This window comes from Strigops habroptila, chromosome 6, assembly GCF_004027225.2.
Source record: "Strigops habroptila isolate Jane chromosome 6, bStrHab1.2.pri, whole genome shotgun sequence".
NCBI lineage: Eukaryota > Metazoa > Chordata > Aves > Psittaciformes > Psittacidae > Strigops > Strigops habroptila.
The window spans coordinates 60185386-60212780 of NC_044282.2; the positions used below are offsets into that span (position 1 = coordinate 60185386).

At 47.5% G+C, this 27395-nt stretch overlaps 1 protein-coding gene across 2 annotated transcripts in view; it reads left to right on the forward strand.

The window, feature by feature from the left end:
- Positions 1-6262: 6262 nt before the first annotated feature.
- The window catches only part of XKR6 (XK related 6), a 176831-nt gene continuing 155698 nt past the window's right edge, over positions 6263-27395 (forward strand). Inside the window, exon 1 of one of the 2 annotated variants that reach the window (XM_030489751.1) lies at positions 6263-6996. In XM_030489751.1, coding sequence (XP_030345611.1) covers positions 6266-6996 — 731 coding nt within the window. In that variant the 5' untranslated portion in view covers positions 6263-6265. The remainder of the gene's footprint in view (positions 6997-27395) is intronic. The other variant, XR_003991863.1, reaches the window with a different exon arrangement.

The window sequence follows — 27395 nt, forward strand, 5'->3', positions numbered from 1 at the left end:
TCTTAGCTGTTAATTCTTTTCCAAGGGGAGAAACATGCAGTTCCCTGCACCGCTCACCACCTTTTTTGGCTGATGAAGTCATGTTGCTTCTTCCTGCAGGGTAACGAGTACCTCAGAGAGCACGGCTGAGGGGATTAAACCAAACTGTGCTTGGTTTAATAGGAAAGCTGCAAGTACTGCCAGGCTTTGCAAAGAAGTCACTGGTTCAGCTGATTGCATCCAAAGGTGTCCCACAAAGGCATGTTTCTGAAAGCAGAAAGACAGGTTCCTTTTGATGCGCAGCAATAAATGAAAACAGATCCAGCTCTCAGGAGATTAAAGGAAGCCTGAGGAGAGCTGAATAAACCATGTCACCACAGGTATGATCTAGATAATAGGAACTATGAGGTTTGCTAATGCACGCTTCCCAAGATCATTCTAACTTTTAAATTTGTCAGGAGGTGTAAAGTGATTTAAATGTAGTACTACTGTCCAATAGAGAAAAGTTTGGGATTCGTGTAATTACATATATAGTAGAGAATTCTTATTCAGCTTTTATCATGCAACACCTGAGGATCTGAACATGTTTTAGGACTTTAATCGAGCTTCACAACCCCTGTAGGTTATATCAGTAACTCCATTTTGACAAAAATATAGCCAGAAAGAGGTATTTGTTTTTAAAGAATAGCCTCTTGTTTTAGATGCCTTCCTCTTGATAGCCCCATCCTGCTAAAACCTCAGCGAGTGAAGCCAGGGTGGCTCACAGGGATATTTATTTTAAAAAGAACCTGCCCCTGGCTGGACTGCTGGAGCTTAAACATACTCTTTAATGCTAATGTATTTACCGGAAGGTGTAAGTCATTCAAAACCACCCAGTTGCACCCAAAATTATAGAGTTGTATGGAGCTGGGATTAGAAGTCAAGCACCTGGTCCGGCTGTTTCAAGGTACCGGTAAAGACTAACACATGATTATTGACAGTCACTGATAACACTTATCAGTCGATTGCATTGCTAAACAGACACCCCCAAAGCTAAGCCCTCAAATAAAAAAGAACTGCTAGAACTGGAAATCTTCAACAAACATTCCTCACAGTCTCTCAGAGGCAGTTCTTAGGATGACCATGAGCTGGCTTTTCCACACATAACATCTAGCATCCTCTGCACTTTTCCTAGAGAAAGCATAATGTCACAAAGTGCTGTCACAGGGAGACAATTCACAGCAGAAGCAGCATCGTCTTATTCATCCCAATACACACATGTAGCATTCAGAAAGTAATAGAAAGAAGAAAAGTTCATCAACAGGAGTGACCTAAGTGTGTCTACTAAGCCACGCTCACACAGTAACTATGAAGTTTACTAACATATCCAACTTTTAATACTGCAAAGGCTTCAATGTCGTGGCAAAGGAAGCTGGAGTCTTTTCTGCCTCATGTATGAATAATAAAGCCACCTGCTATATTCCAGCAGTGGATGCTTTATTGTTAGTGATGATGCATGAGGCAGAAATAATGCAGTTGATTTTTAGAGACAATACCAAGTTAAGCTTGCAAGGCTGTCAGCCCACACTCGTTTGACTTGGGAACTGAGCAAACAACATGGAAGTAATTGATGGAAACTAATGACACAATAAGATGTCATTTTTCTGACCTACTTTGCTTAAAGTAAATCCCCATTAATTGTAATTATCTGTACTGGTAGCAGAGTATTCCACATACACCAAACACTCAGCTGGATCCATCCCCCAGTTATTTAAATGAGGTTAGTTCCAGACTTACACAGCTCTGATTCTGGCTTCCATACCTCTCTATATATAGTGTTTGTTCCCCTGATCTGAATAAATGCCTGGAAGATGGAAGACCACACAGCTCAATTAGGGTATTGATCAGGACAAAAAAAGCCTTTAACCAATCAGCACAAGAAGGTTGTGATCCCATGCCGTGGTTTGCTGGGTACTGCTGGAGTACTAAACACGCCTCCCCTTCCTGGTGTCTCCTGGTGCTTCTGAAGAGCGGAAAAAGCATGAAATGCAAGGCACAGACAGATCAGCTCTGAGTGCTGCAAGGGAAAAAACCCTTGCTAAACATGTTTTATAAATACTTGCAGATCTAAAGGTCACCAGAGGTTGGCTACCCGGCCCTCCGGGCACTAGCGCCTGTAGCGTGATGGAAGCGCAGATCGCCGCTTAGCGCAGAGAAAAGCTTGCTCCTCTCAAACATACGAGTTAAGAGAGATCCCAACACGGATGTGATTGGCTCTCACAACTTCCAAAAAAACCCTTAAAAATGCACAGTGTTTGCTAAGAAAAGAAACAGGCTCTGACTGATGACTCTTCTAGCCAGTGCTAAAACAAAGCAGGACTGCAGCTCTTGTCAATTGAAGGGGCAAAGCATCTCCCCCATGTCCTTGGCTGAAGTGACCCATGCCACGGTGGCTACAGGTACCAAGGAAACGAGGGGTACATGGAGTGCTTGAATGTGGCTTATCACACATCTCTGCTGTGTGATAAGTGAGTGAGCAGGAGCTGGAGAACATCATGGGATAATCAGGAATTAATATGTAAGCGGTGGAGATATCACTTCTGGCCACCCACGGAGTCATGTATCCGTGACTCATCGCCTGATGCAGGAAGGAACATAGTGTACCACGCATCAAAATGGACAAGATCTTTCCAAGGAGAGATGATCAGGGCTGGAAAACCTTTCAAGGGCTTTCATCCCAACTGTTTGTTGTTTCACACTGGTATGCAATTTCCTTTATAAAATTCTGAAGCTATGTGTTAAAACTAGTTACTTTTCTTTTTTTAGCCTCTGTTACTCCTACTGGAAGGATCTTCCGATTTCTCGGCTAAATATATTCATGGACAGTTCCTACTCATTTACTCTTCTGCCGTTGCCCTTCAGTGTCACAACACCTTTCCCTTTGCTTGCATTTACTTTCCAGGATGTATTTATAGGCAGAAAACATATTCCTTCTTCAGTCTCATTTTGCTAAACTAAACAAGCCAAATTCTTTCAGTCCACAGTAGAAAGACAGACTGTCCTGATCCCTGATCACTGCCTGGCTCTTCCCTGCACATATTCCAGCCTGAATCCACCCTTCTTGGACACAGGTGGCCACAACTGCACCGAGAATTTCAGAGGGGGGGTCTCAACAGTGTATTGTATCATGTCATATATTGCTCAAGCAACTGCTTTTTTCGCTTAGCGTGCCAACGCTAAAATCCCTAACTGCTGTCTTCTCCCACCCATATGTCTCATCACACAAGTTTGGGTTGTTTTTGTATCAAAACAGATGACTCTTCTGCCCCATTATTGGTTCATGAAGTGCAATGTGCACCTACACTTGTATTTAAATAAGAAAACCAAACAGTTACATTACTTCTGTGCTGTTTTGGGTTTTTTTTTTCACCCCTTTCAAATCATATGTAGCATATTTGCTACATAGAAAAGTTTGAAGAAATGAGGAATGCTTCCATTTATATCTCATCGTACCACAAACCAGAAGTTTAAGCTTAGTATGGGTACCTCTCACCCAAGAATATGGGTCCCAGAGACCTTGTTTCTTACTGCTGTGAGAATTAACATACTTATTTACAGGTCAGGTTTTAAAGTGTCAAACGGGAGAAGGATTTTTATATTACATATGCATTATTATACATGCCTTATGCTCATGAATTCATTTTGATCAAGTTGAGGGCTGGTGTTTATTTCCATATTCATAATTCTTGCCATAGCTTAAGTTGGCAGAAAATAAGGGACTATCCAGGGGAATTCAGTATCATGGGGACTGGCGGGATTATGTCCTCTTCAATCCTATTATATCCATAATACCAGTTTTCTCCTTTTGAACAACTTTGTGCCAGAGTTTCAGGCACTACAAATGACTTCGATTTGGCCACATACCGGCACGCATCAGAGTGCATTCATCTGGACAATGCACAAAGCTTTGCTTTCTGTTTCCTTTCTCCCGTTTCTCTGCTATGGGAGGATCCAACCGTTTCAAAACCAGCGGTGTCTTTCAGACTTTGAAAAACTTTTGAGTTCCTTCGACATCACTCAGAAAGGCCAAATACATGCTTCCTAGACAGCTGATTTAATATATGCAAGTCCTCCCACTCTTATCAAGACTAAATTAATTTTCCCTCCCTGGAAAAAGCATTTTATCTGCACTTGTGCATCTTTACACCTGTTTGATTTTATTTTCCTCCCTGTTAAAAGTTAGATTCTGCAAAGCAGCAACTTTGGCAGCAGGTTCTGGAGCCCTGAATCTATCAGCCCTGGTATTTTGCCGCAGTTTAAAAAAAACCAAACAAACAAAATAAAAATAATAATAAAAAAAAGAAGAGAAAGGATAGAATTCAAACTCCTACAGAAAGAGGAAGAAGCAACGACTGGAGAAGTATATGGAAGGAGCACACTTATCATGATGGGGGGGAAACAGAGAGAAAGAGGGAAGATTGTAACCTACAGAGGACAGCACAAGACAACACAGAAAAGATGGATGTGATGAATGAACAAATGTGAATGGGTAGAAAGGGAAGCTGGGGACTGGGGGGAGGACCTTGAATTTGGCTTCCTGAGCCTGCCGGTGGGTCCTTCGGTGGAACACCTGTCTGGGGTGCAGCTCAGCCCCAGGCAGATCCCAAAAGCAGAGCTGGGAGGTGCTTCCTCAGCTTGCCAGAGGTTTGTCTCCTACAGCAGGAAGCTGGAGATGAGTGATGCAGCGTCCCCCAGCGTGGGTAAGGAGGGGACAAGTGGAGAGGAGAGAGGATGGGGGATCCTTGTGTTAGAAGGAGGGGGGCAGCAGGACTGGGGGGGATTCGGGAGGTGCTGAGGTGGGCTTGGACACTGCTGCTATGCGATGGGGGACCCATGGGATGGGGGTGGGACAGGACACCCCTCTTCCCAGCAAAGCCGTAGGCAGGGAAAAGGCAAAGAGAAACCCAGAGGAAGCCCTGGACCTCGTGGATACCAGGGTGCTGCTGGAGGTGGAAAGGGGGAGGCTGTCTGGCTGAGGGTGGGCTGAGGACAACCCAGATGGCAGAGTGGTGGTCCTTGGATTTGAGGGGGAGCAGGTCATGGGGATAGGGAGGTGGCACTGCAGGACATGGTTTTGAGGCTAAGATACTGGACTGGAGAACTGATTTGGGAGTGGGATGGGGTCAGAAAGGGGCCCAGCTGAGGATGGTCTGGGGGATGCTGGTGTCAGCGCACAGGGATTGGGGGAAGATGCAAATGGATTCTGTGAGTGCTAATGCAGAGGGAGAAAAGGAGTGCTGGTGCAATGGGAATAGGGTGGCGGTGCCAACGCAATGGGAATGGGCAGAGGGCAGCAGAGGGTACCAGTGCAATGGGAACTTACGCAATGAGAACGGAGCAGAGGGCAGCAGTGAGTGCCAGTGCAACGGGAGCAGGGTGGAGGTCAGGAGTGGATGCCAGAAAAATGGAAACTGGCGCAATGGGAACAGGGCAGTCAGCAGCAGTGGGCGCTGATGCAATGGGAGTGGGGCAGTGGGCAGCAGTGAGTGCCAGTGCAATGGGAACTGGTGGAATGGGAGTGGGCAGAAGACAGTAGTGGGTGCCAATGCAATGCGAACGGGCCAGAGGGCAGTGATGGGTACTAGTGCAATGGGAACAGTGCGGAGAGCAGCACTGGGTGCCGGTGCAATGGGAATAGGGCAGTGGGCAGTGCTACGTGTTGGTGCAATGGAAGCAGGGCAGAGGGCAGCAGCAGGTGCCAAAGCAATGGGAACCCGTGCAGTGGGAGCAGGGCAGAGAACAGCAGTGGGTGCTTGTGCAACTGAACTGGGAACGGGCAGCGGGCAGCGCTGGGTACCGGCGCAACGGGAGCAGTGCAGAGGACAGCAGTGGGTGCTGGTGCAACTGGAACTGGTGCAATGGGAACGGGCAGCGGGCAGCGGGCAGCGCTGCGTGCCGGTGCAATGGGAGCGGGGCAGAGGGCAGCGCCGGGTGCCGGGGGTGCCGGCAGAGAGCAGCACCGAGCACGGGGCTGTCGGGTGCCGGCGCAGCACCGGGGCCCGCTCCCTTGCAGCGGCCCGGCCCGTCTGCCCCCGGCCGGCCCCGGCGCGGCGCGGCGCTGCCCCGCTCGGTCGCTAGGCGGCCCGGGCCGGCCCGTCCTGCGCGGGCGCGGAAGCGCCGCCCCCGGAAGCGGCGGGCGGGCAGGCGGGCGGGCGGCGGGTGGGGGGGTGCCGGGAGCGGGGACGGGGGGGGCAGAGCGAGCGAGCGCGCCCGGCGAAGGGGCCGGAGACGCGGCGGCGGCAGCAAGATGGCGGCCAAGTCGGATGGCGGCGGCGGCGGCGTGGGCTTCGCCCAGCTGCACAACCTGGACGAGGCGGCGGCGGCGGCGGCGGGCGTCTGCGGCGCCGGTGGCGGCGGCGTCGGGGCAGCGGCGGCCGAGGGCGCGGAGGAGCCGGGCGGCAGCAGCTCCTTGCACATCTGCCACTGCTGCAACACGTCGTCGTGCTACTGGGGCTGCCGGAGCGCCTGCCTGCGGAGCCTCTTCGGGCGGGCGGCCGCCGCCGCCGCCGCCGAGCCGCTGGCCCCGCGCCCCGCCGCCGAGGGGCCGCCGCGGGCGCCGGAGGTCGGCGAGGCGGCCGAGCGGCCGTGGCTGGACTGCCTGTGGATCGTGCTGGCGCTGCTGGTGCTGCTGGGGGACGTGGGCACGGACCTGTGGCTGGCGCTGCACCACTACGGCCGGCGGGACTACGTCTGGTGCGGCCTGACGCTGGCCTTCGTGCTGCTGCCCTCGGTGCTGGTGCAGATCCTCAGCTTCCGCTGGTTCGTGCAGGACTACACGGGCGGCGGGCTGGGCGCCGTGCAGGGCCTCAGCAGCCGCGGGCCGCCCATGATGGGGGCCGTCGGCCGCCGGGGGGGACCCGCCGGCGGGGTAGGAGGAGCCGCCGGCACCACCACCCCCGGGGCGCAGCGCCTCTGCAGGATCTCCGTCTGGGTCTGGCAGACCGTCATCCACCTGCTGCAGATGGGGCAGGTCTGGAGGTAAGGGGGCGGACGGGTCCCCCCGGGCCGGGCGGGGAAAGAGAGGTGACCGGCAGCTCGTTGCCCGACATGGCGGTGGGTCGGCGTGCCCCGGGCGCGGGTCGCTGTCCGCTGGCTGCGGTGGGGCCGATGGGGGTCGTTGTCAGGTCGCGGTCTGAAGTGGACGTGGGTCAGTGTCACCTCGTGGTTTGAGGTAGGTCGCTGCGTTCTGGCTGAGGTGGGGCAGATGGTGGAAGCTGTCACTTCATGGTCCGAGGTGGACGTGTGTCAGTGTCACCTCACCGTCTAAGGTGGACGTGGGTCAGTGTCACCTCATGGTTTGAGGTGGGATGTTGTCCCCTGGCTGAAGTGGGGCCGATGAGGGTCGTTGTCATCTCATGGTCTGAGCTGGATGTGGGTCAGTGTCACCTCACTGTCCCCTAGCTGAGATGAGGTGGATGGGCATCACTGTCACCTCACAGTTTCAGCTGGATATGGGTCAGCATCACCTAGTGGTCCGAGGTGGACGTGGGTCAGCATCACATCATGGTTTAAAGCAGATGTGGGTTGTTGTCCCCTGGCTGAGGTGGGGCAGATGAGGGTCGCTGTCAGCTCCTGGTCCGAAATGGACATGGGTCAGTTTCACCTCCTGGTCTGACATGGATGTGGGTCGGTTTCACCAGGTCTGAGATGGACGTAGGTCAGTTTCACCTCCTGGTCTGAGATGGACATGGGTCAGTTTCGCCTCATGGTCTGAGGTGGTCATGGTCAGTGTGGTGACCCCCGCAGGGAGAGGTAGGAGAGATTTGGGGGTTGCTCTTACTTTGGGTGAGGAGATACTCAAAGGGAGAAGAGATTCCCGCAAAATGAGCCTGGGGGAGCTGAGGTGGGGGTCATGGGGGTTGTTGTCACCTCATGGTCCAAGGTGGATGTGGGTCAGTGCTCCCCCAGGTGGAGGGGGTGTGAGAGCCCCCCTTGTGCTGAGGGGACGTCCAAGGGGAAGAGAGGCTCCCCTAAAAGGTGTCCATGGGGCTGAGCTGAGAGGAGTGGGGTCCATTGGTCTAAGCAGGACGTGGGTCACTGCCTGCCATGTGGAGATGTGGGGTGAACCCTGCTTCACTCAGGAGAGCCCCGAGGGGAAGAGGGGTGCCCCCCAAATGAGCATGTGGGGCTGGGGCAAGGGGAGTGGGGGCTGCTGTCCCCTCATGGCCTGGAGGGGACACAGGGTGATGCCCCCCCCTCAGCACAGGGGATGGAACGGGTTCTGGAAGGGATTGTGTCTCTGGGTGGCTGTAGATGGTGCCTCAAGGGATGGACTGGGCTCTTGCTGCCCCACAGACATGGGGCAGGATGCGAAGGGGAGGATGGAGCTGCTCTTCCCGACAGGAGACGGTTGGGGGACACCCCAGGGGTGACAGCGTGGAGGCAGGCCCGGGGCTGGGGGTGACCCTCGCATGACAGCAGCGCTGCAGAGGGAGGTCCTGTGGCCCTGGGAAGGGCTTGCCCCACTGCTCCCTTTCTGTAGCTGGAGGGGGGTGGCAAGAGGAAGGCCCCACAGCAAGTGGGGGGTTGCCCCAGGGAGGGTCTGCAGGCAGGCGGATGGCAGACCCCCAGCTGCTGAGCGCCTGGATGTGCTGTTTCCAGAGGATCGGTGTCCTCCTGCATGGATTGACCCCCCCCAGTAGATGACAAGGGGGTGAGGGTCACATCCGTCCCTGAGAACCTCTCCCCACAGGGCGGTGGGGGAGCCCCCGGCTCGCTGCTCGCTCCGCATCGAAGGAGCAGGTTGTGGGAGTGGAAAAATGCAGCGTGATGCCTCGGCCGTGGCTTTGGCGAGAGAAGAAACCTTCTCCTCGGCCAGGCGGCAGGGGAGCGGGGATGGCGTTGGGGCTGCTGTTCTGAGGATGAAGGTAAGGGACGGGGACTGTTCCCCTCCGGCAGGAGATGCTGCCCAGAGGAAGGGACTGGGAAGTGACCCTGGGATCAGTGGGAATGAAAAAGCACCCTTCCGAGTGAGCTGGAAATTGCGTTATCCTCCCCCAAAAAAAGAGATGTGGGAGGAGGCAGGGAGGGATTCTCCAGGATGAAAGCCTGTAGATGCAAACGCTTCTACAGAGATGTCGGTCTGTCGGAAAGGGGTGTTGTGAGGACAGCTGTAACGACCCGGCGTTGCCCTCTGAGGTGGGACGCAGGGTAGTGAGGTGGAAGAGCTGTGAGGCGCGGGGAGGGGAGGGCAGAGGGAGGTCTCCGGGCTGTGGATGCACCGCTCTGCCCCACGGATGGGCTAGGCTGGAGGGAAGAGGCTGCAGATGGGGTTGGTTGGGTTTTGTAGCTTTAAAAATAATCCTTGGGGCTCAAAGATTCCTATTTTTTGTTTTTTTATTAAAGAAGCCGAGGGGGTGGAGGGGAGGGGATCTTTGTGGGAAGGGTGTGTGGAATGTATGCCTAGGAAATAAGCCCGTGAAATCGTGCAGTGCAATAGCAATTACATATTTCTTTCTGCATCTTCAATGTCATTTGTGTAGCGTTCAAAGCACGTTTGTTCTCAACTTCTGCTTGGGGGTTTATTCTATTTTCTTAATTTCTTTTTTGCATCTGAGGTCTGGTCTGGGGGGTGGCAGGAGGGGGATGCCTGTGGGTGATGCACGCAGGGGTGGTGAACTGGTACCCGACCCTTTCTCCTGCTTTCCCCGATCCCATCAGCAAAAGCAGTTCTCGATGCAGATGCTCCTCTGGCAAGTTGGATTTTTCTCCTCTTGGAGCCAGGGAAAAGAAATAATTGTGTATTAGCCGTGGTAAAAGCCAGTTTACAAAAACACCCCATGCCATCGCACGCCTGAGTGAACAAGTGGGGAGGGGGACACTGAGGAGATGCTGGCAGGGACAGAGGGGGTCCATTGTAGAGGGATGATTTATTTGGTTTTGGTAATATGAGCAGCAAAGCTCAAGTTGCCCAGACTTTTCCCCTCCTTTGTTAATGCAGAGGAAAACCGTTTGTTTCTGAGGGGCTGGGACTGCTGAAAGGAGCTCACAGACCACATCACCTCACATGAAATAAGGGATCTTTCTCTCCTGTTGATCACTAATCCCACTAGCACACAGCTCCTACTTTTTAAGGCATGCTGTTCAGTGTGTCAGCATGAAGCTGACTCCCGGTATCTGTCCGGAGCAAGAATTAACTTCCATGGGATCTGCAGGCTAGCCTCCACGAGGGTGTCTTTCTGCATTCCCACTATAGATCTTGCAAATACCATTAAAATTAATCTTAAATGCAGTGATAGGACTAATACTGGAAAGCGCTGTTTTAGTGGTGCTTGCCTGCAGCTAAATCGCTTTGTGCTGGTAGGAAGTTTGTACGTGGGGATGGAGGAGGAAGACCTCGGGCGATGTGAGTTCGGTGCCTACGCACCCAGCCTGGTTTCCTGCGTGATTATGGGTACGTGCTGTGACTGCTTGTAGCGTAATCGGGATCGTACGTTACGCAGAGGCTGGCGTGGCTGTTGCTCAGCAGCTGGAAGCGAAGTTGTAGAGAATGGAGGGGGCAGGTTGGAGTTGTACGGGAATCCTCATGATGAATATGTTAGGTAATCTGGGTTTTGATTTGGGGGATAACACAGGTGCTGGAGGGATTTCTTTTCCTAAATGTTGGTAAGACTTGCCAATAAGATGATGAATAAATAACATTTTGTGGCAGAAATATAAACATACATCAGGCTCTTATTTTAGCAAGGTTGTCTCCTTGTTTTGTCAGGATTGTGGGAGACATAGCTTCTCGGTTTTGAGCAGTCTGAGTGAGGGCTTTGTCTTCTGTTCATGTCCTCTGTTGTCCTATTCAGAGAGTGAATCGTGACCAGGCAGGAGTGCTGAGGGGTCGGTGCACATACTCTGTGTGTGTGTGTTAGTGGTATTCCTGCTTGGGGATTTTTTGTAGTGGTTTTATGCTCAGCTAAGAACCAGAGGCTGTGTCAATACTGCCTGCCTATAGTGCCTGCCGGAAAGAAAGTATACATGTAAAAAAAGTATACATATTGTAAAAACACATGTGTGTGTGTACATATATTTGTGTGTGTGTATATATGTTCTTGCTTGAAGTAGTATGATCTCAAATGGCATTCACACTGATATAGTCCCGGGGGTTTTCCCTCTATCAATCTACAATTTTCACCTTTCATCTCAAATCTTTTGGATTATCTTGAGGACTAGAACAATTCAGCCAGTCTATCCAACAAGTAAAGGATGCTGGCTGGGGCATGTTACACTCTCTACTGAGCTGCTGCTGCACTGCAAGCTGCAGGAGGGCTCTTCATTGAGGAGGGATGCTGCAGTGCTGTGGTTTCGCTGGAAATAGGCTGAAGGCGGGTCTGTCATCAAAGCTTGCCAGGGCTGTTGCTTTCACTGAAGTCATTCAGCTGTGTAAAATTCAGGAGAAATAGTTTTTGACTTGAAGTTTTCGTATCTTGGATAGTTGCACAAGTTGTATCAGTGGCAGGAGTATAACTCCTGTGTCTGCCGTACCTTTCTTTAACCTCTTTATAAGTGGGTTAGTGGGTCATGATTACTGTCCTGGAATACGAGGTTTAGAGTATAAACTACAGTCCTTCATGTTGCAGCATTCTATTAAAGAAAACATTATTGGATTCCATTGGATTAACAGTATGTGTAGTTTGAGCTGAAATGAATGCTGATCGGCTGGAAATTGCTCTGTGTCTGTTGAACTGTCAGTAGCGGTAAGTTTCATGGCTTGAATATAACATGTTTGTGGGTTTTGTTTTGAAAACTTAAGGAATACACATTTAGAAGGAAAATGACCAAACCAGAGCAATCCCTGTCACTCTTTTGACATTAAAAACACCTTGTGTATGTGTGCAGTTAAAAGAAAAATTCCCAAAATTTAGGCAAAGACTTGACATTTTGTTTATTAATGGAAAGACCAAATGTATGAGTTGTTCATCTGTTGGCATGCCCGGAGGTGGAAGGATGAATCAATAGGTTTAAATGGAATATGTGGTATTTAATGACTACATGGTGAGTGGGTTTAGGCTCTACTAAAATACTTTGTTCCGGGATGAACTGTGAGTTAGATGCTTGCTACTTTGGGTGGTTTAGAAGTGCAGGCAGCTACAACTCTTAATGTATCTGCCCAAGTCCCTTGAAGTGGGAGAAATCTGCTTGTCAAATGACAGATGAATGAGAAGCCGCTCACCTAATGCTGCCTTGTTGTCTTGGTGTGGGATGCTCAGCTCTGTAGAGTCTTTCTGTAAATTTATTGCCTTCCCTGGCACACTTGAATATTTTTTTCAGCTTTTGCTGGTTAGCTTGTCTGGCAGCTAAGTTTTTCCCTTTAGCCAAGTTTTAACAGCTTGCTTTTATAGTATGGAGTTTTGTCAGCTTTTGACAAGTTGGCAGAGGGAAGACATTCTGCGATAGATGATAAATATGTTCTCCCTACAAAATCAGGGCTGGGGTATAACTTTTTTACTGTTAGGTGGTTCTCCCTTGCAGAAATCTTACCTGCTCTGCCCCCATTTCTTAGAGTTTTCTGCGGGATCTCCATAAGTGCTGGGCTGTGGCTGTAGAGGTCCAAAGACATTGAATCTGAAGTGCAAGGCAGGTAGGTTGTGCGTGGGGAAAATAATCATCATCATCATCATCATAATGAGAAAAGGCTTTATGACTTGAGTAGGGTCTCCATTGGTTGTGGGGTGGTGGTGAGGCTCTGTGTGTTGTTGAGTGCTACCCACTAGAGGGGGTCAAACCACAGATGTTGAAGCAGATCTGCTGTGCCAGCCTTGGGAGGGCAGAGTTTCCTCCAGACCTTTTCTTGGGAGGAATAAATAACCTGCTGCCTTGACCTAGTGGGAACTCACTTTGCCATGCCATTCCATGCTTTTGCAGTGACAGCATGGCATGGGTGAGTAGGATGCAGAGGAGAAACTGGAATTGGTTTCCTCTTGGGTGTGTTGATGCTATTGAGGAAGACCTGCGTGGGCACTAGGGGCTGTTTGGGTAAGGTGGTCATGCAGTGACAACAGCTCATCACTTCTCTGCCATTCTCTTTGGGGAGGAGGAAGGGGAAGTAGAAGTGCGTTGGTGACCTGACTTTGTTCCGACTGAACCAGCATAAAGTTTCCATTGCTTTCAAGGCGAGGACACTGGTGGTAGTTACTTTCAAGAAACCATCTCCAGGGGTCCAAAAGCTATAAGGGAAGATGGCTCTTTGATGCTGGGTTGCAGGCTGCTTTTCTAAGTGGTGCTACCTGCAGGGTCTTTGACCAGAACGTCCCTTTTCAGTTGCTCAGAGTTCACACTGAACTCTAGGAAAGACAGTCATGCCTTTTTTTAACAGGTGCCCTACAGCTTTATCTCTAATGCCAGCGGCAACCTGAAAGTGCCTTTCCTGGTGGAGGAGAGGCAGGGTGCCAAGGGAAGGAGGAAAGATGGCTCACCTTTTTAGTATGTTAAAATTGCAAGCTCTCCACTTCCCACCTTTCTAGACACTTCCATTTTGCTTTTAGCTGTACTGAGCTAGCTTTATTCCTTGCAGTAGTTCTCCTCTCAGTACAAATGTAGGTTATTCAGGGAGCATTTCTTTTAATGAAAAGGATGGAGGTAGAACTGATGGTGATAAAGCATCTCTTTGGAGGAGAGCTGCTTTCGCTGTCTTGAGACTGCAAGGAACAGAAATTGGACGTCAAACATGTAATTTTCCTTGGGGAATGAAGGTGAGCCTATGGAGAGGTCTAGATCCCTCACATAACTTCTCCCTGTACTTTATTTCCCTTGAATCCTGACTTGATTTTTAGCACCTGATTGTCATGAAAATCAGTGGTAGTAGAAGGCAGTGTTTTAACATCTGAAAGCTTTTAGGGAGGAGGAACTGTGAATCAGAGTAATGCTTTGCTGTAGCTAGAGATAAATTTAAATCATAATTAAAGGCATAAGCAAAGAACATGTGCCAAATATTGTTACTTCATCGACCCACCTTCTTCTGATGTGCTGGGATTCAGACTGATGCCCTAGTCTGCTATGGCAGCTTTAAGGCACTGAGATGCTTTTCCGAATGGGATCCTAAAAAAATGGGGAAAGAGCTTTCTTGGGTTGAAAGATCTTTGGAAAATCCCCAAACCTAGCAGCAGCCCAGCAGTGGGAGGAACAGCTCACGTTTCTGACCCTGCGGAGCAGAACAGTGTGACCTTTACAGGGCAGATCAACAGGAACATCCCGTGTGGTGCCCGCAGTACCAAGGATGCTCCTGAAACCTCCTGGGTTGTGGGCCTGAGCATTCGGCTGTGTCCCCGGGGCAGCTGGTAGCAGCCCACAGCAGCTCCCCATGGCTGGAGTTTTACATTTGTATTTCTTGCAGCTCCCCCCGCTCTGGGAATTTGTGTTGCCCACCACCCTGTATTCCAGTTTGAGCCTATGCTTGGTTGTATGTAGCTGCTGCAGCATAGGAGCCACGTTTACATCACTTGGGATGAGTCCCGGGAGTTGTTCTCTGTCCACCCCTGTGCAAATCTGACCCATGGACTGAGTGCTTCCGTTACTTCAGTATAAATGAGGGTGTTATTCCTTGCATCCATGCCTCAAAGCCCTAGCTGAACCAGAGCAAAATCAGATCTTGGCCAAGAGGCAAGAAATAGAGCGAAAGGCAATCTCAAATGTGTCCCCAAAACTATAATGGGACCTGAAGACTGTGCTTCTCTTCACGTCTCCTTTCTTCTGAAATCTGTGAGAGCTCAGGTTCACCTATGAAATATTCACACTCTGTCCTTAAGTGACTTCAGCTGCACAGATCTTTTGCAGAATTGGCAGCTTTGCTGAAACCTCCTGTATTCCAGGCCAGAGCCTTTATTGCAAGGACCTCCTCTTCCTCTGCTCTGCCTGTGTGGTTCCACATTATGATGATTTGGTTTACCTGCTGCAGAGGCTGTTGAAGATTTTTGCATCCCAAATAAATATCTGTGTATTGTATCCTCTTTTGCACAGGATGGGTTGAGGGAATAGACATGTTCTCACTCATCCCAAAACCCCACACGAAATAGGACTAGGACAGGAGTGCCTCATAAGTGCTGCTTTAGTGCCCTGCTATAGATGATCTGGGAATGAGGTCTAAGAAAAACAAGCCTGTTTGTGAACAGGCTTAAATTAACACTGCAGAGGTCTGCACTCATGCTGGAAAAACTCAATAGGCTGTTGTGCTATATCACCCTTGCTACCTTTGCAGGTCATCTTGGTGCGGGAAGAATGTGCCCTAAAACCACCACCAATTTGGCAGAACTCTTATTAAAAACTCTTCAGGAGCCACAATGTAAAAGGCTCTGGCACCTGGAGCTGCCTTTATCACCTTTCTAATTAAACCTGCAGAAAAAGCAAATCAAACCCAAGCGACAGGGAAGTGTGGCTGGCTGCTGGAAGCTCCTTTGGCTCGCAGGGCTTGCTCCACAGGGGTTTCTGTGGGGCTGGGTTCTGGGGCCATGCTTCTGCGTGCATGCTGAGCACTGGACTTAGGTCTCTACAAAAATAAAGGAGTGGTGGGCTCCCCCATCCTCTCAGTGGGGTGGCTCAGGCTTGTCTGCTAAAGCATGAGGATGACAAGTATCCCTGAGAATCTGCAGAGAATTCCGGTGTCTGGGAAGAATCACCGTTTCCCTGGTTTCTGCTGTAAAAGAAGAACTCTTCAAGCTTGGCTCCCCCCCACAGGCAGTCCTGGATGATAGGACTGGCAGCAGTGCATTGCTGGATGTACCAAACACAGAAGACAGCAGTAAATCACCAGGAGTGGTTTTGAGTTTGGGATTGGAATTCATCCCAGTTATGTCTAAGTGAGGGGAAAAAAGAGCAATGGAGGCCGCTGTTGTTGAAGTAAAAATTGTAAAGAGTGGTATAAGCAGAAGGCATTTAAATAATGTAAACAGTCTGGCATGGGAGGAAGGATGGGAGGCATTCCAGAAACAAAGGGAAAATAGTTTTAAAACATGGCTAAAAATACACCAACTCTTGAATTCCAGAGATTATCTCAATTAGTGGTTTTTCAATATATCTTTACAACAGAATTGTAGGAATTCACAAAAGATAATAGAGGCTATGAGATATGGAGAAGTGATATTAATTTGCTTAATTAAAAGAAGGAAGGGCTCCCTAAAATAAGATTCACTTATCTTCTGCCACAGGGAGGAACGAGGTTATATTCAGAAAACTTCATCTTGTAGCATCATAGTGTGGAGAAAGCGTGGTGAGAGGCAGGGCTGGGAGTAAGAGCCCCCTTCTTCAGCCTCGGCAGTTGCTTGCCCTATGACTTCCAATAGCAAATCCCTTCCCGTGGGGTTGATGTGTTACTAGAGGAAAATGGTGTGATTTTGCATTTCCAAGAGGATTTTGCAGAAATTGGACATTTTCCTCCAACACAAAAAAATATTCAGACATCAGAGCTTTCAGGTGCAAGCAAACACACTTTGAACTGGGCATCTGTATGTGTGGAGCTGTGTGTGTATGCACTTGATGTCCTTATTGCTTTGGAGGTGTGCTGGCATGTGTCAGAATTTATGTCCAGCCTCAGCTCTGCATACACATCCCTTGGCGTCGTGGAGAAGCATGCATTTATATCCAGTCATATTTTAAGAAGTGGAGACAGTAGGGGCCAGGGAGGAGAGAAGACCCTCACACAGATCTAAATTAAATTAGCCCCCCCGGATGTATATTAAAATGTTAAGTAGCGCTAAGCTCTGTATCCCAGCTCAGCAATATTTCGAGGCACTTTATTGCTTTAATGGAGGGATAAAATAGAACCTGCAATTATAGTAATTTTTTCTAATTGAATATTTTGCTTTATTCTTTCCCTTTCAAAGCATGACTCTAAGTACTAGCCTTCATAAAGCTTTGGAAATATTTATACTTTCCCTTTCTGGCAATGGGCGTAAATATGCTTTTCCCTGGGCAGACTGTTTCGGTCCCTCGTGGCTGAGGAGCAGAACTGAGGAGGCTGAGGAGGAAAGTGGTGGGCAATAAACCTTCCTCTGCTGGTTTCAACTATCTTGCCACTGTCACTGGGAAATACCAGTGGAAACAGAGGAGAAATTAACAGACTAAAAGCTTTCCATCGCTGTTCGTGGGTTTGACGTGATTGTCACGTGTCTTTTTGATTAATTTATTGTCCACGCAGGGCTAGTGCTTGACAGATGCAGCCACTCTCTTACCCTCAAGCCACCATCTGCATGGGTGGATGAGATCCTTGATTTCTGCCACCTAGGCTAAGTTTGGGGAGATGGATGGGAGAAAGCACCTTCTGGATCTTGCCTGAGCAAGATGTAAATAGCAGGTAGAAGCAAAAGCTGAAGGGCAAGGTCCTTGCCCAAAAACCGTTGGAGACTGGTGACAATGCTGACAATAGGGACAGGGAATTAAACTTGATGGTATAATTGGGTGTCGATTGAGGGTTTTGAAGTAGCCATTTTCGGTGACATAAAATGCCAGCTTTTCAAACATAAGTTCCTACCTCCAGCTCAAGCCTCAAGCAGGCAGGAAAATGCAGATAAATTAACATAATAATTGTGCTGTGCATTTTCTGTGCTGAATCTCTGGTTTGAAGAGGGAGATTTGCAGATACTTCCTCCACGTGCACACCCGCGATGGGATGCTATCAGTTTTACACTGTTGCAGTAGCTGCCTTGTCGTCTAAGGGGGACTTTTGATCCAATAAACTGCTTATCTCGTGCAGTTGTCCTTTCATCTAGTGTGGGTGGTGTGTGATGGCTGACTGAAGGCGCAGTATTGTGGCTCGTTTATGAATATTAATTAAGGATGGAAATAATTTGGAACAGCGTGCATCCACAGCTCTCGAAGCACTGACTGCAGGAATGCATCTGTTCCTCCCTCGCCGGAGGCTGGAGGCTACAAGTCCGGGGAAGCTGTGAACTCACGTTGGGGCGTGAAGTCACCATACACAGGCTGTCGCGTTGATGCGGTGATACAGCAAGAGGTTGCTTTAATGCTTTATTTCCCAGCATTTGTTACGACTGGGCTGGGAAAGAAGCGGTTTCTTTGGGGAAAGCTGCAGCAGTGCCTTGCCAAGTCATGTGCATCAGACCCAGAGCGGGAGCTGGAGGTTGAGGCTTTCACATCGGCACGTGGCTGTGTCGAAAGGCAGCGCGACAGACTTCTGCGCCCTTGTTTTTGTGAAGGACATGCTTGTCTCCTGAACGCTTAATCTTACCTTAGTCCTTGTCAGTCCCGTTCCTTCGTCACACACTGACGTAAATGGATCATACCACTGACACTGGGAAAGGGTGCAGTCCCAAATCTGATCCAGGTCACTTCTGGATGGTACAGGAGCCCCTCCGTGGGTCCATCTCATTCCTGTTCAAGTTGCTCCCTTGAATAAAAGACCTGCAAAATCCTACCATGTGCACCCATTAAGTGTAGAGCCCTCTTCCTCTCGCTGCTGGGAACTCACCCTCAATGGTCACTTCTCCGCTTGCAAGCTAAGTAGTGGCAGGATTTGTCCTCTGGCCCTGAGATGGGCTGGCATAAGCAAGGCCATTTCTACCATGTTAAGCTTGCTTGGCTTTCGGGAGAGGATCATTGCCTCCAGGCTGCCAGCTGGGAATGGTTTCTGGGCTGTGCCTGAGCAGTGCTGAAAAGCTGCTGGGGTGAGGGCTGGTAGGTCCTAGCCAAAATTATGCCAGAGATGGTCCTATAGTGGTTGAGCCACACAGGCAACAGCATCCCTGCCTAATATACAAGGAGGAACCCAAAAGGATATAACACTTTTGGGAGGAAAATATTCCCCTTAGTTAGGGTTAATTTTCATTTTCTGAGGAGAATATGTGGGTTTTTTCTCCCAGCTGATAAAAGTGTATCCAGTGTATTGGAATCTCTAGCAAAATCCACTTCTAGCTTTCGGACCTGGCCATGCGTGTTTACCTGTTTGGGTCTAAATTTATTTTATGACCTATGTGTGTGCCCCAGTAGTGAAGCCCAAATCTCCAAATTGGATTAGATTTAACGTATCACCTTTGGGAGACTGATATTCAGTGGCTCACTTCAGTATTAATGCGTAAGGGTGAAACCCAAGTAAGCGATGGAGAAAGGAGAAATCCTAGGCATGTCTGCCTAGCTGAGGCCCAAATATGTCCTTGTGAACCCCTCCAGCTCAGATGCTGATGGGAACGATGTGGTTCATTGCTCCTGGAGCTTTCTTTAGCACTTTCTGCTCTGCAGTGAGGACCCAGTGGGGTTAAGCTGGGACCATTGTGGGAGCACAGGACAGGCAGCAAGCAAGAAACATGCACTTCTGGGGCCACCCGTTTTCACCCAGACCTAGCTGAGCTTAATTCATGGGTTAATTTCTTTTTTTTTTAAGCAAGCTGAATAATTAGCTGATTAACTTTAAAACTCCTCAGAGCCCTTAAAAACAGTGGTGTTAAAATGGGCTGATTATTCTGCTTTCTTCAAAGCAGGGTATTGGGAAAAGTGTCTCCTGCAGGCATGTTCCTCTGGCAGCCCACAGGCACTCCAGGGGTGCCACGATGTGTCACACACGCTCAGCGTCACAAATCACTCGCGTGTGTGTGTGACACTTGCTGTAAGTGGGGCATGATGGCTGTCAGAGGGCCATCATCTGGATCCGGAGGTTCAGTTTGGCATTTGCTTCAGACCCGTTGTGGCTGGGTTAGGTGTTTGAACCAGCATACTCTTTGCATTTCAATTGTGCGCTTTAGATCTGGGATAATAACACATCAAAGTAAACCATGCTGTTGTGGATACAGAAAAATCAGGACACTCAGTAGGACTCCGGGGAGTAATAAATTTGTTCTATATTTAATCTCATATTTATCGCAGTGTCAGTATGAGACCACTTCATTTTACTACTTTAACTGTTCCTAAGAATAACTTAATACTTGAAATATTGAGAAAGTGGCTAATACCTGGTGGTAGCTGATGGGATCCAGCTTTAATAGTTATTGATTGGTTTCAAAAAGCTCCCAGTGATACCACATCTTAGCTACTGTATGTTGGGAGTTAAAATCCTATCAGTAATTTAAGATTAGAAGTAATTGTAGATTTTCAACTTAATCATCCTCCAGCAGATGAATACAGCCAGGACTTCAGGTGTCATTTACAATTTTGCAGGAACTTATGGTTGATCTGCTACAGTTTTATTGTGTGAAAATCTTGGCATCCCTAAGTTCAATGTTTTCAAGATCTCCTCAGATGCTCTAAAATTGGTGTGGCTTCTCTGACTAGGATGTAAACTCCAATCTGAAATCTGCTTGTTGGACAGTGAACACAAGAGACAAATGAACCCTGAAGGGTTGGTCTTATTGCTTGGTTCTTTCCAATAATGCCCCATATCTCTGAATGTGCAGGAGCATCTGCAGAGGTAGGCTGAAACAACCCACATACTCTAAGAAGAAAATGCAAATTAACCCTAAGTTAGGGAAGTATTTTCCTTCCCAAAATTCAGGAGAGCAAAAAGTAAGATTAACCACTGCATTTTGATACTAAAACTCTGCCTGGGTAACCTAACATTTACCTGAGTAATCCCTCTGCTTCAGAACACCACCTTAATTGATGCTTTATTACCCCTTGTGCAGAGGATGTTTTTAGTCTTTATTTTACTGCTCTGGAGTGAAATAATCCCATTTATAAAACTTTTTTTGCTGGTCTGGCTTGTTGCACAATCAGAGCTTTGTTAAAGGCTCTCATTATTTTTCCTTGTTGCAATCAAGGTCTGCCTGGAATGAACAGCTGAATTTTCTGTTTGAACACGCAGATCTCACTGTAATTCCCTGCTGCTCTTTTAACTAGGAACCGGCTCTTTGTGGTTCCTGGGAAGCGACCAGTTTTTTAGCAGTGAGGGCAAATTATTTCTGACCCTTAGATTTTTCTTGTTGGTATTTAACTCTGTCCTCAGAGCAAAAAACCCGCTAGTACAATTATTGAGAGCTGCGGAACTGCAGCAGGGAGTTTGAATTCAGGGTTTAAGTTTAATTTCGGGTGGCTTTGCTGACTTCTTTGCCTGGGACTGGATTATTTTCCCTTTTCTTTCAGGGGATTAGGGGATTTGTAAACCAGCCCTCTTAACAAAGGTGTCTAAAAAACTGGGAAGGTCACATCTCTTTCATTTGCTTTGAATGAATTGCCTTTATGGTCCTGAAAGCGTGTTTTGGGGGAAATGGAGAGGATGAATGAGCATTGAAAATTCATTAGTTAGTGCCATTTTCCACATGGAAAATTGGGCTTACTTGAACAAAAAGCTTTTGAAGCCTCCTCACTGCTCAAGGAGTCAGACCACAGTCAGGGCAGTGTTTCTGGTTTGGATCCTGCACTGGGTTCTTGTGTGTGAAGATACTGCTTATGAAGGACCACAGCCTGCTGGCAGCATGCTCATTCCTCCCTAATAAAGAATTAACACGCACGTGTTTAGAGTGGGTATTTTTCCTGGCATTGACCCTTACGGTCAACAAAAGAGTTCTTGCCTTGGTAACACTTTCCACTGGATATAGTATTAATTGGTTGTGCAAATTAACTGAAGACTAAACTTCATTAGGCTGCCATTGTTGTTGCATTTGTATTCTTCCGGTCCGAAATCCTCAGTGAAAACATCTGTTAGTCACTCAAAAGAGAAGTCTGCATTTTTAGGAGCAATTTCACTGTCATAAAACTGTGGATTTTTACTGATGGGGCTTAAAGAGCAGTTGCTTTTAAAAAAACCTCATTTTTCTTCCCATCCGTTTTCCAAGAAAAAAACCTTTCAGTGAGATGTTTGATGTGTTAACTATGACTGCAAGTTTGCGTTCGTGTCTGAACAGCAAGTGTGGTTCTCCGATATCTACCAAGACCTCCAAGATGAGCAATGTCCTCCTCCCTTGGCATTGGCCATCTTCTGTTTTCTGCTCTTTATCCGTTTTCCTTCTGTGGGGGCCTTCCAGTGAGGCCCTGGCACAGGGTGCCCAGAGGAGCTGTGGCTGCCCCATCCCTGGCAGTGTTCAAGGCCAGGTTGGACACAGGGGCTTGGAGCAACCTGCTCTAGTGGAAGGTGTCCCTGCCCGTGTCAGGAGGGTTGGAACTAAATGAGCTTTAAGGTCTCTTTCAACCCAAACCATTCCATGATTCTGTGATTTAACTTCTGTCTTGTAAGGTATTGTTGTTTTCATCAGCAGTATTTCTAACGTAGGTCAAAGTGTTTTATTTGGACTCTTCCCAAACCTGGGGTTTCTGTGTAATCAGTGCATTGAATTGCTGTGATGATAATTTTTTTAAACCAGGTTTCTCCAGGGTTGGGTTACTTGCTATATTTACGGAATGGAGTGGCAGAAACCAGCAAACAGCATCTTTTTTATTTGTTTGTTTCATTTTGTTTTGTTAAGTTTCAGTGTTTCCTTTGTTATTCCATGCGGACTTTGTTGGATCACCTAAAAAATTTGCTAGGGGAGCTCCTGGCTGTCCCAGGCTGACTCTGCCTGCTCTTGGAGCATCATCTGCTGGGGTTACAGACACTTTCCTCTCATGAAATTTCATGGTTTTGGAGCTTGAGTACTTTCACCGTATCTGTTTCAAAAGCAGAGGCAGTGCCTGGCAGCTGCCCCATACCCCTGTAGCCCATCTAAACCCAGTCAATTTCTTAGCAGACAGCCAGGTATAACGGGTGAGAACTAGTGGCAATCAAAGGAAGAAAAACTTGTCATTGTCATTTCTTAGCCAAAGAGTCTTTCAACTCTCAAACAAAAGCTTGAATACTGTCAGGCTGTGATGCAGCCTTGCTAGCCTGACTTCTTCACCCTCGCTGGTCCCGGCTTGGTCTTCAGCAGGCAGCCTTCCTGCTTGAGGGAGTGTAACTCTACAGGTGACAAGTTCTGAAAAGTGTTGGAGGCTGAGAAGCTAATAGTGGCTTAAGTTAAAGAGGCATTCATTGCGGGAGAAGTCATTTTGGGTCGTCTTCCTGCTGACAATGAAGAGCTCAGCTGAGAAGATAGCAACAAAAGGGAAGGTTCATAATAGAAACGCAACTTAAAAGCCTGACAAATTAGGACTGGTTTTACTGAAAGCACTGTTATGCACTGTATTAGATTTCAGAAAAGCACATTCATAGGAGCAGGGAATGACCATGAAAATTTACCATCCCAAACATAAAATTTGCTCATGCATCCTTTGCTCGATGATTCTAATGATAATGCTGAAATGACTTTGTTTACCCATTAAAGGATATATATTACTCTCCTAATCATATGAGTAGAATTATAAAAAGAATTTTCTGTTTTAAATTAGGCTGTTTACCCAGCTCTGTGGAGTAGCTATTATTTTCCTATATACCCCATTTCCCATTCTGTGTATCTCTACAGCTACACACACCACAGCAATGGGGCTGATGTGCAAATGTGAACAGTTAGATACATCTAAAACCTCTGGATTCAGTCAGCAAAGGCAGCTTTTGTCAGTTTATGATCTCATGCCTTTCCACCCCCCCGCAGGAGTTCTGCTATCTGGTAAGATTATATTGCCTTGGGTCAGACCAGCAGGATTATCTAAATAAGGCTGTTTGCTACCCTACACGTCCTGAGTTGGCGCTGGGTTTTCTTGCTCTGCACTGGCTTTGATGGGGGCCATTCCCAGGGTGTCCTGCAGTCTTTCAATCATGCCTTTGGTGAATTAAAGAAATAACTCTGTGTCCTGAATGGGTCAGAGCTCTAGGTGACAGGTATAACTAGCTAGTGTGCAGAGCTCCCTGTGATCTGTAATGACTGCCTGAGTTAAAGGAAGAAACCACAAAGAAGCATCAATGTTTGGTGTTTTTAATGGAGTTCCGATTTGAGCATAAAATGCTTTTTTTTTTCTTTGAACCCTACCAGTTATTGAAAACAGTTTTCAGTGCTTGAAAGAGCTTTTCTGGGAGTAGAAAAGCACAACCGAAGCATTTGTATCTTCAGAGATCTCGGGCCAAGCCGCCGTGCAGCTCGTTACCGGGTTTCTGATGGCGAACAGGAAGGAGCACAGGTGGCCTAGGAAAAGGCGGTGGATCCAGCAGATGCGTCGTGATTTTCCTCCAGGTTATCATGCCGTCATCTGGCATTTGTGGCTTAGAACATTCCCGAGCAGGAGGTGGTGTGTGTTTAATAGCCCGTAATAAAGACTTTAGTCCTTTGAGGGGTTTCGAAACTTGGCAAAATTTTCTTCAGTGCTGCTTTGAAGATTTTGCTTCACTTGGTGTCTCCTTGCTGTTTTCATTAGGGAGATTCCTGCATAAGGATGTGAATTCTGAGGGCTTGCAACTGTTTTCCTGCAAAAATCGAGAGTGGGACATTTACAGCTGGTTTTTTTTCCACAAATTCCTGGGTGGAATGGGGATCTCATTCAGTCACTTCAGTTTTAGACATGCTAAGTTATTCTGGAAGAGCTGAAACTCAGCAGGGTGAGTTTCTGCCCCTTGCAGAGGAAGAAAATACCCATGCAAGAAGTACTTATCCATAGATCAATTGTGGGGCCTCTTATTTTTGAGTGGAGCAAGAAACAAGGTTAGTTTTTCAGCTTCACTGTGATGTGGAGGACTAAGTTCATTCCTGGTCACATTATCAACAGAGTAATGTCAGTTGAGAATTTGTCATATACCAAAGAGACTTGAAGATCCTCGCAGTTTCTAGGGTTTGTATGTGCACTATCTTCTGGCTAGGGTTAGTATCTGGGCTGCAGTCAGATGAGGTGCTGGACTGAACAGCACAGTGAAGAAGATGTTGAAAACTTGTGTTTGTTCTTGATATTTTTATTAGGTAATTGTTTTGTGCGCATTGGACTTTAAGAGTACGTGTCAAGTCCTTTCTCTTTTGCTGTTGGAGTTTTTAGCGTGAATGCGTTATTTACTTTGATGTCGAAGCGTGTTTTAGTGTGAAAGAATTTATAGGCAAAAATGCCTTAAAAAATAACCTGTGCTCTCTACAACTGCTGCAAAGAGATCTGAGTGCCTTTGGGAAGGTGAGAAACCCAGCTCTGAAAACAGTATACGGGTGTTGTAATACCCCCTCAGGATCAGATACTGTCTCCCACCTGGGATGCACGTGCTAATGAACAGGGTACTTTGGGCGATTTTACACAGAGATGCTTTGGCGTGAAACCAGGAATAGCTTCAGCAGCAAAGATGTGTTCTGAGAACTAGGTCCCCACTGTTCAGGTTATGAGCCGAGCTGCAAGATGTGCTCCTTGATTTGAAGAAAAATCCTGGAAGAGGGCAAGCAGTGAGAAGTGAGCGTGGGCATTGCAAGAAGATAATGTTGGCTAAATACTTTCTGGGAGGCTACCAAGTTGGTGTAGTAACTAATCTCAAAGGCGATAGCTGTCTTAAAAAGAACAGCTCATTTCTGATGTCAGCTTCCGGATAATGTGGTTTGGCTCATGCCTCGGAGCTGACAGTGCACGAACGGGTCAGGAAGAAAGTGAAGGGCGGGTGGATAAGTTGAGGAATATCATTATTTCAACAAGTGACAGCGTGAAATATTGTGTGGGGTTCTTCTGAATTCATAAGAGCAGGAAACAAAGTGAGAAAGCAGCTTTCCATGAGCTTTTTCAAAAGCTTTCCATGATCCCGCCTTACAGGAAGGAAAATTCCAAGTAGCTCTAGCCTGTTCATGTTGTGCAGTTAATAGTGCTTCCCCATTAAAATAATTTACTTTCTCAAAACAGAAACAAATCTAGGATTGTTTGCTGAGATTTACTCAGTGCATAAACTTTTGATGTCTCTTCCTGTCCCTTCTTCTTTGTTTTTATTGTATTTTACGAGAGTGAACTCCTCTTGCATTTCCTGCGGGGCACTGAGAGTGTTACTGCTGCTTTCGAGGTTTGCTTGCAGTGAGCACAAGCGAGCAGGCACCTATGCTTCATAGTCCTTCTGATACATGAAACCATCAGCTGCACAATGCCTTCCCAGCCCTAAGGAGAGCACAGTTGTCCCCTGGTACCCCAGCCCACTGCTGCTAATTCGCCTGCTCTTTCTGAGCACTAAATAGATCTGGATCCCACAGAGACTTTTCATCTCCAGCAGGACTGCAGGTCACAGACCTCGTGTTCTCTGGGATGTGAGCAGAGTGTAATATTGATTATAATGCTCACTGTAGTTATTTATTACATTCATTAGCAAGGAAGAGATGAGAGACTATCGTACTGTATTAAGTTATCCCAGAGACACCTAGATAGTAAATAATAAATAAACAGTTGACGATGGAGTAAAACTGGTGGAAAGCTGGGATGGTCAATGCAAGGTTCTACCAGCCAGCCTTTTTAAATTAATAATGTGCAGATTTGGTATGGTTATTACTTTCTGTGGCTGGTAATGCTGTATTAAGGGACCTAAGTGATTGGAGGCGTACCTCAACTGAGCTGATTGAGGTCCATCTTGAGATGACTAGCTTCCTCTCTATTGCACAGCACCATGACTTTGGATACATGTCTCCACAGGATTTCACCCAGAGATGAACTCCTCAAAACAGCTATTTTTCTGTGAACATACACTTCTAACGAAGCAAAGATATAGCCAAAATGGTTTATGTCCCTGATGTGGTGATTTGTTAGAAGAGAGAGGTAACAAAACAGAGAAGAGCATTGTGCTGCTCATTTAATTTCCTTATAGTTTACCACCAAACAGACCTTTTGTTATCACAGAGAGAGACACAAATGTGTCTGCGCAGGCGAGAGATTGTAGCATTTTCTAACTTTACTGGTTATCATGGGCATTTACCCATCATTCAGCTTTCACTGGAGGCGTTTGAACCCAGAACCAGCCCGGAGCCCAGTACTGCAGCTGTGGTGTTCTATTTCATAAGAAAAATAAAACTTATCATTTGGCCAAAGTGGCCTCAGAAGAAGGTCAGTGACAGGAGGAGTAGTTGAATTCAAAGCATTGAAGAGTGGCCAAACTTTTTTGGCTGCTTTTAGTTGTATTAGCTGTTAAAAAAATGCCAAACTAACTTAGATTTATGCTTTGCTTTAAGCAGCCGTGACTCGTAAATAAAATCATTCAGCTCTGTATTCATAGTGTAAACCTCTGGAAATGCATTTAAAGCAATAAACCCTGTAGTTGCAGTTGTATTTTTGTTTTAAATCCTGTTTATGTAAGACTGTTAATTTACACAGGGCTTTACAATCACAGGTAAGACGTGCTTTCCCTGCCCAGGTAACTCACTCTTGTAGGCTGGGGCTTTTCAGATCAGTGTTTTGTCTAGTTTTTGGGGCATCTCTTCACCTCCTTGTGTACCCTCTACCTGGCATCTGTAAGCAATCTTTGAGCCGGAGCCTAGTTTTTGTGTACAGACATTGCTTTACCCAGGGGGAGCTCTGATTCTCGGTTGGACACTGGGCTCTGTTTTGGTGCTGGCAATAATATTTTGGGGATAGCGAGTATTGCACCCAGGAGGTGAGCTGCCAGCTCACGTAACAAT